Genomic DNA, 12,264 nt, shown 5'->3' on the forward strand with positions numbered 1-12,264 from the left:
CACCCACTCATCTGAAAGCACGTTGTGAAGGAGCACGAACAGGAACGACATGAAGAGTTGGTGGGACATTAACGTTTCTTTCCGAAGACCTAAAGCTAAGAACTGATGTTCGCCTGAACATTCTTTGCAAAACTAAGTTTTTAAAAATAAAAAAAATAGATCTATCTGAAGATCCAGCTATACCACTCATGGGCATATAACCAAAAGATGCCCCACCATGCCACAAGGGCACGTGCTCCTTCCTCTATGTTCATAGCAGCCTTGTTTGTGATAGCCAGAAGCTGGAGACAACCCAGATGTCCCACAATGGAAGAATGGATACAGAAAATATGGTTCATTTACACAATGGAACACTACTCAGTTATTAAGAATGAGGACATCATGAGTTTTGCAAGCAAATGGATAGAACTGGAAAATATCATCCTGAGTGAGGTAACTCAGACCCAAAAGGACATGCACGCATGGTATGTACTCACTGATAAGTGGATATTAGCCAAAAAAGTACAAAATATCCAGGATACAATCCACAGAACTCAAGAAGGAAAACAAGCCAAAGGGCCCAAGTGAGGATGTCTCAATCACATTTGGGAGGGAGAAGAAAGCAGAGCTCAGAGGGAGAGAGGAAGGGAGGGAAGTAGGTGGGGAAGGAGAAAGGGAGAGCATGATCAGGTACTGTGGGGTGGGGACCAGGAGTGAAGCCCCAAGGGCCAGCAGAATGAATGGAAACAGACAACCTCAGGAGGTAGGAGGTGGGGGCACCCTCTAGAATGAACCAGAGACCTGGGAGGTGAGAGAATCTCAGGACTCAAAGGGAGGGACCTTAGATAAGATGCCTGACAGTGGGGAGAAGGAACTTGTAGAGTCCGCCTCCAGTAGAAAGACAGGGCATTGGGTGAAGGGATGGGATTGCCATCCTATAGTCAGGAACTCTGACCCGGGGTTGTTTCTGTCTGGGAGAAATTAGGGGACAAAAACGGAGAGGAGATTGCAGGAAAGGAAGTCCAGTGACAGGCCCAAGCTGGGACCCATCTCAGGGGGAGGTTCCAGAACCTGACACTATTACTGATGCTGTAGTGTACTTACAGATAGAGCCTAGCATGGCTGTCCTCTGAGAGGTCCAACAAGAAGCTGACCAAGTCAGATGCAGATACTTACATCCAACCAATGGCCTGAAGTCAGGGATCCCTGTGGTCAAATTGGGGAAAAGCTGGAAGAAGCCGAGGAGGACAGTGATCCCATGGGAAGGCCAGCAGTCTCAAGGAACCTGGACCCATGACATCTCTCAGACACTGAGCCACCAACCAGGCAGCATATACTGGCTGGTCAGAGTCCCCCTGACACATACAGCAGAGGGCTGCCTGGTCTGGTATCAGTGTGAAGATGCACCTAGCCCTTGAGAGACTTGGGGCCCAGGGAGTGAGGAGGCCTGATGGGATGGGGGAGCGGGGGAGTGGAGACATCCTCTTGGAGATGGGAAAGGAGGAATGTGATGGAGAACTGTCAGAGGGCAGAACGGGAGGGAGATAGCGACTGAACTGTGAGGAAAGATTAAAGATAATAAAAATAAAAAATAAATAAAAACAAAGCCTCATGTAACCCAGGTTAGCCTCCAGCTTATTATGTATCCAAGGATTACCTTGAGCTTCTGATCCTCCACCTGCCGACCGCCCCTACACAGCACTAAGATGCTGGAGCCTGGGCACTAGGCTTCGTGCCTACCAACCATGAAGAACAGACTACTCTAACGAGGCCTGTGTCACCCACAGCAGCATAGAGGACTGGAAAGGGCTCATAAGAGCAGTGAAGGCAGGTCTCAGGTTCCCTCTCGAGTGTTCGAGGTCCCAGTCAGTGCAGCCTGAGGACTCACGGCAAGCAGAGCAGAGCACACCAGCCCCTCAGCCCAGAGTATCAAGATTGAAGCCAGCGCCTCCATCACTGTTCATCAGTGATTGCCAACCCAAAGAACGAGGCAGTCACCGGCCAAGGCCGCGGGGACTCCCTGCCCTGGTGCCAGGACTGTGGTAACATCTGTGCAAAGACTGGGCAAACCTAGTGACAGGACAGTGCTTCACACCTTTAACCCCAAAGCTTGGGAGGCAAAAGCAGGCTGACCTATCTCTGTGGGTTCAAGAGCCAAGGCTACAAAGAACCAACCTGCCAGCTACTTAGCTCTGGACTCCTTCCTCAGGCTGCAAGCAATCCGAGAAGCAAGCTGAGCGAGGCAGGCTGTGGGACTCTTGCCCGGGTCAGAGCAAGACCAGGGTCCACATACGCACAAAGCAGTGCCAAGCCCAGGTCTGTCTCCCTCAGCCAGAGAGAGCAGAGTGACAGCCTGCACTGAACCTTCTGCACAGCCTGTTTCATGTACACAGTGAGCTGGTTTTACCGTCAGTAACTGGAAGTGGCTTCTAGGAAGCAGAGATGGACTCATTTCTTGGGAACCAGTTCCGCCTGTAAGCATCCTTCCACTGTGGGCTCCATGCTCACACAAAGTCCTCCTCAAGTCAGACACACACTCGGGAATGTGAGCTACATGTGGTTGCTGGGAATCAGACCCAGGTCCTCTGGAAGAATATCTAGAATAGCAGCCAGGGCTCTTAACCTCTAAGCCATCTCTCCAATCCCACAGCACAGTTTTTTGTTTTTTTTTAAGATTTATTTAAATGAGTACATGAGTACACTGTCATTGTCTTCAGACACAACAGAAGAGAGCACTGGATCCCATTATAGATGGTTGTGAGCCACCATGTGGTTGCTGGGAATTGAACTCAGGGCCTCTGGAAGCACAGCCACTGCTTTTTAACAGCTGAGCCATCTCTGCAGCCCCACAGCACAGTTCTTAAGGAAGGAACAGTAAGTAGCACTAATGAGACTGGGCAGGATGTTAGGATCTATCATATAAACCTAAGCCCCAAGAAGGAAGGGCTACACAAGCACAGGCAGTAAACTCCACAATACAGGTCGGTCCTCAGGAATGAACATGTCAGTGAGTTCATGGAAGAACGGAATGCTAGTCACTCCAGGCAGTGGAGCTGGAAGGCACAGTCTTAGCACCAAGAGATCACACTATGCTACAAAGTAACCCTCACATAGTCTGAATCATGCTGGCTTCCTTACAAAAAGATATCTGGAAAAGATTTCAGAGTATTTGTAGATTAGCTAACTGCTAAATTTTGTAACCCGAAGGTCAAATAGCATCTAAATCCATCAGAACGCGCTAGATCCCAGTGATCTACAAACACAAAGCACCGACTATGCAGGAGAGAGCTGCAGTCACGTCTAGAGGGATTTGCATCTGTCAATGCCTCTGGTAAGAAGAACTAGGAAGAGCTAAGCCTCCAGAGGAGCTAGAAAGAGTGGAACAAAGAAACCGAGTACTGAAATTATTGGGAAACAAAGTAGCATTTAGGGAGGGGGCTCAGTAAGTAAGGTGCTCGCCTCCAAACCTGATGACTGAGCTCAATCTCTGGAGTCGCATCTCAAAGGATAGAACTGACTCTCCAAAAGCTTCCTCAGACCTCCAAATGTGTGCCATGCCACACACACACACACACACACACACACACACACACACACACACACACACGTGCTCCAGGCAATGGTGGTGCATGCCTTTAATCCCAGCACTTGGGAGGCAGAGAAGGGTGATTCGTTTGAGTTTGAAAGCACCCTGGCTTACAGAGTGAGTTCCAGGACAGCCAGGGCTGTCTCAAAAAACACAACAAAAACATAAGTAAAAAATAAATAAAACACACACACACACACACACCAAATTATGTTAAAAAAATTTTTTTAAGTTAAAAAAGTGCAGGGCTAGAGATGGCTCAGCCATTAAGAGCACAGGCTTCGGGGTTGGGGATTTAGCTCAGTGGTAGAGCGCTTACTTAGCAAGCGCAAGGCCCTGGGTTCGGTCCCCAGCTCCGGAAAAAAAAAAAAAAAAAAAGCACAGGCTTCTCTTCCAGAGAACCCAGGTTCAATTCCCAGCACACACATGGTAGCTCACAACTGTAACTCCAGTTCCAGAGATCTGACACCCTCACACAGACATACATGCTGGAAAAACACCAATGCACATGAAATATGAATTAAAAAATTTTAGGGGTTGGGGATTTAGCTCAGTGGTAGAGCGCTTGCCTAGCAAGCACAAGGCCCTGGGTTCGGTCCCCAGCTCCGAAAAAAAGAAAAAGAAAAAAAAAATTTTAAAATACAAATACACCCTACCCCTGGCTACACAGACACACCCTACCCTTGGTGGTAGTGGTGTACTCACATAAGTCAGGGCAGAGCGGAGGGCAGTCTTTTGTTTATCAAAATATATATATATATATATATATACGAATGGGGACTGGGGGAAATCAACACACTCCACATTTGGAAGGGAAAAAAAAAGGAAAACAAGACAAAAACAACCCAGGAACCGAGGAACTAGTTTTCCATGCGGGATTTAGTGCTGAGGTGTCTAACCCCAGGGACTATACCATCTTTCAGGGAACTTTTGGAACTGCTCAGAGGTGGTTCAGGAAACCATTCCATAAGAGCTTCAAACCAGTTTCTTTTCTTTTCAGTGGGTCACACTACACAGCCCTAATCGGCCTGGAATTCACTATGTGACCAAAGATACATACAGGAAGAGCTTGGTCACTTAGTGATTCTGTTGCCGGGCACAGACAGACGCAGGGTCAGCAAGAGGGGCCAGTGGGTAAGAGGACTTACTCTGCATGCCCAATGGCTGAGTCCCACCCTGGAACCCACAGTGGGAAGTGAGAACTGACTTCCAAGAGTTGTGCTCTGGCTCCTACATGTGTCATGGCATGCACTTGGCACACACATGAGAGAGCTGAGCTTGTATCCAAGGGGCACAACATAACCAAGCCCAGGGTGTGTACTTTCCACTGCCCGGCCAGACAACACAGTGCCTGGAGGCTTTGTAAGCCTATCTACATTAGAAACAAGCCACAGCAGCTGGGGATGACTCAGTTGGGAAGGCACGAACCGTGTGAGCTTCAGGATAAGAGCTCAATCCTCCAGAACCCACATTTCAAGCAAAGCAAGCAAGCTGGGCATAGCGGCCGTGCCTGTATTCCTAGTGCTGAGGAGGCAGAGGCAGGACTCCTGAGGCTTGCAGGCATGCCAGTCTAACAGCCAGTCAGTGGGTCCAGGTTCAATGAGAACCCTGTCTCCCAAATAAATAAGGGTCAATGAGGTCACCAGATGTCCAATCCCTTCTCCACGGGCACCCATACACAGCAGTAACTCCTAGTGCTGGGACTAAAGGTGTGCATCTCACACCCAGCTGCTGTGAATGTCGTTAAAGAAGCCAACACAACTGACTCCTACGAGAGCCTCCCAGGTCAGGACAGAGCTCCTGAGACAAGAACATAAGCCAAGGCTACTGCAGACCTCAGAACGACCCCTACCACTCTCAGGAGACGAGGAGTCCTGGGACCGAACTGATTACAGCACTCCCCCTGTCACTGTCTGATCCCGCCCTCTTAACCCTCAGGAAGCTTGCCCTGGGCCCTCACTGCTGCACTTGGCTGGAAATGAACCAAAACCAAGAGCAAAAGCAAAACAGGACAAAACCACTTGAAAGCACACCCACCGCACACGTGCGGTCCCCAAACCTCTGTAACCGGTGGCCACACCCATTCCTCTGGGTCAGACAGAACCAGAGCATGGCCAGGCAACCAGGTATTATCGGCTGGGACACCACACATAGGTGCAGAGGACAGCCCCACTGCCGTGCCCCACCAAGGCCATGGGCTCCCAGGTGTTTGCGTTCCCTTGTCACTGCACAGGAACACAGAGAAAGTGTCCAAAAACGTACCTGAGCCATCCACACAGACAGCCAGCATGTGTGTACTGTACATAAAAGCACACACTCTGGGCTCCATTTTATCTTACCACCACCAAAACACAACACAACACAGGTCTCTGATGTCAGCCTCACCCTTCTGCTGAGGGAGCCCAAGCCAGACAGCTCAAGACCAAACCAGGCACAAAACAGAAGGCCGAGTGAGTCACCGATGCAGCCCAGCACCAGAGGGCACCCAGCAGACAGAGGAGGCAGAACAGGCAGGACTCTGTTGGCCAGGGGGTGCTCTTCCCCAGGCACTCAGAGCACACCAATGCTTCCATCCACAGCCCACTGCCAGAGGCCACTGAAAGCCCAGCTCTCCGCCCAACCAATAGCAGCCTGTCTTCCCTTCCCCTTCGTGAGCGCTGTAGTCTTCATCCTCCAGCTCTGCTAAAACACAGCAAGCCAATTTTATACATCACTGAGGACAGCCAGGGCAGGAACCTGGAGGCAGAAACCAAAGCAAGAACCATGGAGGCTTACTGCCTTTCCCCCGACAGCTGCTCAGCTTGCTTTCATATATGACACAAACCACCTGCCAGGACCAACAGCAGCCACAGTGATTGGATCCCTCCCACATCAATCACTAATCAAGAAAATGCCCCACTGATGTGCCCACAGGCCAGTCTGATGGAGGTGCTTTGTCACGGAGGTTCCCTCCTCCCAGGTGACTCCAACTTATGTCAAGCTCACAAAATCAACCAGCGCAACGAGAAAACCCACTGCAAAGGCATTCTGGTCAGTATCACTGGGGAAACTCACTATCAAGAGGTAGACAGCCTGTCTTTTTGACATCAGCTGCCTGCAGCCTCCAGAGTCAACAGAGAAGAGCTGTCCCTAGCACCCACCCACACCCATCCCATCCTCCTCCCAGGAAAGGAGAACAAACTATGATGCTGAATGAGGAGCTACAGAGCCAGGGAACACATGACCCTGGGAACGGCTTCCTGCTCTCCTTTGTGTCTGCAAAAAGAGCTAACGATGAAGTTATAACAACAATTTATCCAAAATAATCCTGTTCCCTCCACCATCTGACCCACTCCTGAACACTGCACCGTGCTGTGCTCAGCACCAGCCCAGCCCCAGGGCACACTGGATGCTCTAACCCAGAAAGGCCTTCAGTACAATCTCATGATACGCAGCGGTGCTTTAATCAGCACATCATTCAGAGCAGGGGCTCTGCCCTCCTCAGACCAGGAAACTCAGTAAGGAGTGCAGGGAAGATGCAGAACCCAGGCTGGCAGCTCCAGCTTCTCATTCCAGCACACCGGAAGCTTAAGGCAAGAGGATGCCGTGAGTTCAAGACCAGCTTGGGCCACAGAGATCCTATCTCAAAGACCCAGAAGGATGTAGGAGGGAGGCCAGAGATAGCCTTTCATATGCAGATGGCTCCGACAGTCCGTTCCGGCCTTACCTGATGAGCACAGCGCCTGGGAGGTGGGCCAGGGATGTCAACTTTCGTCCAGGTGCCCTTTCTAATACTGTAGATGTAGAGTTCGTTATACATGAAGGTCTGCAGGAAGGAAGTGGACCATCAATGCACAGACCGCGTGCAGGCAGCCACGTTGACAGCAGCAGGGAGTACACTCTGTGGGAAGCTTGTGCACTGACCCATACCAGTGCAGACAGGCATGTGTAAATCTGGAAACTGTCTGGGAGGACATGACAGATGCTCCCGACGTGCCACAGGCTTGTCTTAATGAACTTATGAACAGGTAAAAGTACTAATTGGAACATGCACTGTGTGTGCCTAAGGCACCAAAGCTCCCCGTCAGCCCAGCCCATCTTAAATGGGCTCACAACACTAGCCTCACCTGTGGGTGGCCACCACCTAACACAGCACTGCTTCTCAAAGAGCACTGCCCTGCCACAGAATATCGCTCTGACTGATGAACAGCATGGTCGAGTCAGCATCCTTTCCCTACTGTATACTCAAGGCTCACAGGGGAAGCCCTCACAAGTCAGGGCTGCGTGCTGTTGTGCCGACTGACTCCTCAGGGCCTGAGGGCCTCTGCTGCACCGCACAGCATTCCTGTCTCTCTCTGAACTTAAGCCAGTGTTTAAAGGCATGAAAATCCAGAAAGCAAGCTGGGCACTGAGGTGACTGGACAGTGAGGTGACTGGAGCTTGTGGCAGGCTGGGAGGGCCCCGAGCTTCCAACTGCTCTTCTTCTAGACTCTGACTTCACTAACACTATTCCAGGTAACTCTGAGGGCTGGCCTGAGAGCTCGATGTCAAGGACTGCACGCCTAGCATGAGCCCCGAATCACGAGGCCCCACAAAAGCAACCCTGTGACAGTTGCACCACGCACATATGGCCCATTGGAGTCAGGCTCTGCTAAGAGGCCAGAACCCCTGCAGCAGTGAAGTCCCTGCTGCAGGTCCTTAAGGGATTCTGGTGACAAGCCACACACACCCCACCTCAGGCTTGACACTTAGCATGTGGAAGGGCAAGAGGGGGTGACTGGACACATTTATATCACCAACTTAAATTTACTTCCAGAGCCCCGAAAGGTTGGGAGAAAAGAAAAACGTATACTTTACTTTTTGGCCATTGAAATATTCACCTCCGAAAAGGATTAATTCATCTTTCTCAGGATGAGCAGACAGGGAGGCATTTAACCTGCAAGACAAAAGTCACAAAGGAACAATGTCAGAGAAGATGACACCAGGCTAAAGAGACTCCCTTTTCCTTCTCTATACCGACCTCAGAGTACAGGACCAAGACCCACCCTACAACCTCCAGCCCAACATTGAGTTCATGCTCACAGGAGAGCCCTGCGACTGAGTAACTTCCCTAGAACTAACGGAAAGAGCATGCAGGAAGACATCCAGCCTCTAAGCACACATGGAACTTTCCTGACCTGTTCTGGAAGACTCTAGTCTTAAAGGATGCAAACCTCCAATCCCAGTGGCCTGGGAGGCAGAGGCTGGCAGATCTCTGAATTCTAACACTAGACTGGTCTACAGAGAGTTCCAGGACAGCCAGGGCTACATAGAGAAACCCTGTCTCGAAACATACCCACCCAAAAAAGGGAAACAAAGCTTGCTCACTTACCGTGGGGAGGGTGGAGGACATGGTGTCTCTGTGACCTGGGTCTTTTTGGCATCCAGGGTCTGGAAATGGGCTATGAGGGCCTCCAGGTCTTCCTAAGGAAACAAGCAGCTCTGTGTGAGATTGCCTAACCTACCTCAGAGTCAAAAAGCACAGCCAGCTTTTGTCCCATTGGTCTGACTACTGGGATCCAATCACATCTGAGTCTTAACATGGATCTGAAAACAGAGATCTTGACACATTCAGGAAATACTGTGACACCAGCAACAGCTTTGCTGTAGGTGTAAATGCATGCACACCCCTCCTGCCAACCAAGGGTTTTCTATGAATATTGTACCCTGGCCACACTACCCTCAATGGCCTCTGATAACCTGTTTGTGCCAACGGCCTGCCTCGCTGTCTACATAGCCTGGGATTCCTCTTGCTTACTGGTTTCCAGCTCCCATTCGCAGGCTAACATATGAGTTCCATGTGAACAGGCCTTGAGTCCTATAGACCAGTGCCTGAATGACCTGTGGTCCACCACTCGACAGTCCCTACTTCCCAGCTGTCACTGCAGACCTGGACATTGAGGTAGAAACAAGCATGCTGGACAGCGCTGAGACCGAGCCTTCACACACCCACCCAGCGCCCAAGCCGGAGTTCACTAGGGTGTCTTAGTTTGCTTCCCATTGCTGTGATCAAAAGCAACTGGGAAGGAGAGGATTTACCTCATTCCACGGTTTACACTCCTTCATGAAAGGAGGTTAGAGCAGGAACCTGGGGCCAGGAAATGAAGCAGAGACAAAGGAGGAAAGCTGCTTACTATCTACTTGTCTGTAGCTTGTTCAGCTTACTTTCCTAACGTCCCAGTGCCTCCCACCTAGGTATGGGCTGGATCCTCCAATATCACTAATCAAGACAAAACCCCCACCAATTTGCCTAGAAGCAGGTTTTTTTTTTTTTTCTTTTTTCTTTTTTTCGGAGCTGGGGACCGAACCCAGGGCCTTGCGCTTGCTAGGCAAGTGCTTTACCGCTGAGCTAAATCCCCAACCCCGAAGCAGGTTTTTAAAAATGCATTATTCCAGGGTTGGGGATTTAGCTCAGTGGTAGAGCGCTTGCCTAGCAAGCACAAAGCCCTGGGTTCGGTCCCCAGCTCCGAAAAAAAATGCATTATTCCATGTGTGTAGGTGTCTTGCCTGAATGTGTGTCTGTGGGCCATGTGTGTGCCTGGTGCCCACAAAGGCCAGACAGCCCTGAGTTCCAAGGTGGGTGCATAGAATAAAGCCTGGATCCTCTGGAAGAGCAACATATACTCCTAACAACTGAGCCATCTCTCCAGCTCCGTTCCAGCCAATCTTACGGAGGTATTTCCTCAACTGAGGTTCCTTCTTCCAAGATTATGAGGATGGGAGCCCAGGAAGTCCTGTGCCTGGCAGACCACTGAGCAAACCTCAGTCATCATAGCTGCCTCCATAGTCTCTTAGGTCGGAAAGACACTTAGCCCGAAGTTCGGCATGGATCTACCTGTAGCTCATGTAATAATGGATGCCTATAAGAATATGACGGTGAGGGGCTGGGGATTTAGCTCAGTGGTAGAGCGCTTACCTAGGAAGCGCAAAGCCCTGGGTTCGGTCCCCAGCTCCGAAAAAAAGAACCAAAAAAAAAAAAAAAAAGAATATGACGGTGAGGGTCCCAACCAACTCTTCTGAAACACTACACAGTTCCAGCGACTTGTTTGATTACTAAGTTCTACTTATACCACCTGCTAATGGGGACACATGCCTTCAATTCCAGCACTCGGGAGGCAGAAGCAACGGGAGTTCTCTGGGTTCTAGGTCAACCTGGTCTACAGAGTGAGTTCCAGGACAGACAAGAGAAACCCTGTCTCGAAAACGAACAGAGAAAACCCCCAACCCCTACATATGGCTCACTCCCTAGTGCTGCTGGAAGAAAATCTGCTCTCCTTTGGGGGCGGGGGCGGGGGCGGGGGCGGGGGCGGGGGCGGGGGCGGGGGCGGGGGCGGGGGCGGGGGCGGGGGCGGGGGCGGGGGCGGGGGCGGGGGCGGGGGCGGGGGCGGGGGCGGGGGCGGGGGCGGGGGCGGGGGCGGGGGCGGGGGCGGGGGCGGGGGCGGGGAGGTCGGAGGCGCAGGACCGTTATGGCTTTATTCCTGAAACGCAGACCTGGACAAAGCAGGAGTCACTCAACTTCAGTTCTCCTCCACTAAGCCTCACCAAGCTGCTTCACTCTACATACAGTAAGGGAGGCAAGCGGAACCGAACAGAAGAGGAAACGACGGGGTAAACGAGGAGTCTCGGGGCTGCAAAGAGACCCGGTAGAGAAGGCGAAGCCTGAAGGCGCTGGGCTAGGCATAGGCCTACCACCCTGGGACCCGGGGGACAACCTCGTTCCCGGTCTCCCGCTCGCAGTCGCTCGGCGTTCTACGCCCGCCCCTCCGGGTCCCGCTCACCTCCTCCTTCCGCGAGCGCTTGGACACTTTCTTCTCCATCTTGGCGGCCGTCTTCTCCGCGCCGCGGCCCTTCTTCTCTTTCTTTCCCTTCTTGCCCATCGCGCAGGTTCTGAAGGGGTACCTAGAGGCAACGGGAGGAAAATGAATGATGATGTTCTGTCCGGCCAAAAACGAGCGGCGCGCTATATGAACGTCACTTCCTGTCCGTTTTTCTAATGTTCCGTGGAGCAACCGACTCCACCAGTACTTAGGGTCCGCCGGCCCACGCGTCTCGGGCCGCGTTAGTATATATCCGCTCCCCAGCACACCAGCAAACTCTGGGTGACTTGTTTTAAACGCGAGGAAGTGGGATACTGGAGGTCTCATTCCGCAGAGGAATTTCCATGTACTTAGGGATTCCTGACCTGAGTTAAGGCAGCCCCTTTTCCTACCCCATGTAAAATGTGCCAGGAGCTGTCAGGCCTTTGTCCTTCTGGCGGCGTGACTCCACTGGACATGTCTTTCCATTGGGATATCCGGGCTGGTTATAGGTATCTACACTCCAACGGTGCTTGATTTATGGTCTGGCAAAATACGTGATAGGGAAATATGCCCCTGGGTTTGACTCAAATAGAATGGAAGAAGGACCGCGGTTTGAAAGAGCCGTGTGAAAATGTGCATTGCCTAGAGGGTGTCGTCTTTGAGCTGTAATCAAGGAACGGCTCAAAGTAAGGACAAGGGCAAGCAAAATATTGGCAAAGGGAACACATAGACGAGGAAATAATCTTCTTTCTTTCTCTGTGGGAACGCTGCCAAAGCACAGCCTTTAAAGAAACTGCCTTGGATCAGGCCAACCACTAATCATTGAAGCTCTGAGGAGGCGTGAGCTCCCAACTCAGTTCCAGATTTTTCCATAAACCTAGT

The 12,264-nt window shown here is 51.3% G+C and overlaps 1 protein-coding gene across 7 annotated transcripts in view; it reads right to left on the reverse strand.

The window, feature by feature from the left end:
* Klhdc4 (kelch domain containing 4) overlaps positions 1-11,563 on the reverse strand; it is a 33,069-nt gene extending 21,506 nt beyond the window's left edge. Inside the window, exons 1-7 of one of the 7 annotated variants that reach the window (XM_063278064.1) lie at positions 11,362-11,556; positions 11,075-11,211; positions 10,677-10,740; positions 9,623-9,671; positions 8,916-9,007; positions 8,402-8,480; positions 7,272-7,370 (exon numbers count right to left, since the gene is read on the reverse strand). In XM_063278064.1, the coding sequence (XP_063134134.1) occupies positions 7,272-7,370; positions 8,402-8,480; positions 8,916-9,007; positions 9,623-9,649 (297 nt within the window). In that variant the 5' untranslated portion in view covers positions 9,650-9,671; positions 10,677-10,740; positions 11,075-11,211; positions 11,362-11,556. Of the gene's footprint in view, positions 1-7,271; positions 7,371-8,401; positions 8,481-8,915; positions 9,008-9,622; positions 9,672-10,676; positions 10,741-11,074; positions 11,212-11,361 lie in introns of those variants that run through there. The other 6 variants (XM_039098207.2, XM_039098205.2, NM_001427547.1 and 3 more) reach the window with 6 other exon arrangements.
* Positions 11,564-12,264: the final 701 nt, after the last annotated feature.

This window comes from Rattus norvegicus, chromosome 19 (assembly GCF_036323735.1).
Source record: "Rattus norvegicus strain BN/NHsdMcwi chromosome 19, GRCr8, whole genome shotgun sequence".
In the NCBI taxonomy this organism is placed as follows: domain Eukaryota; kingdom Metazoa; phylum Chordata; class Mammalia; order Rodentia; family Muridae; genus Rattus; species Rattus norvegicus.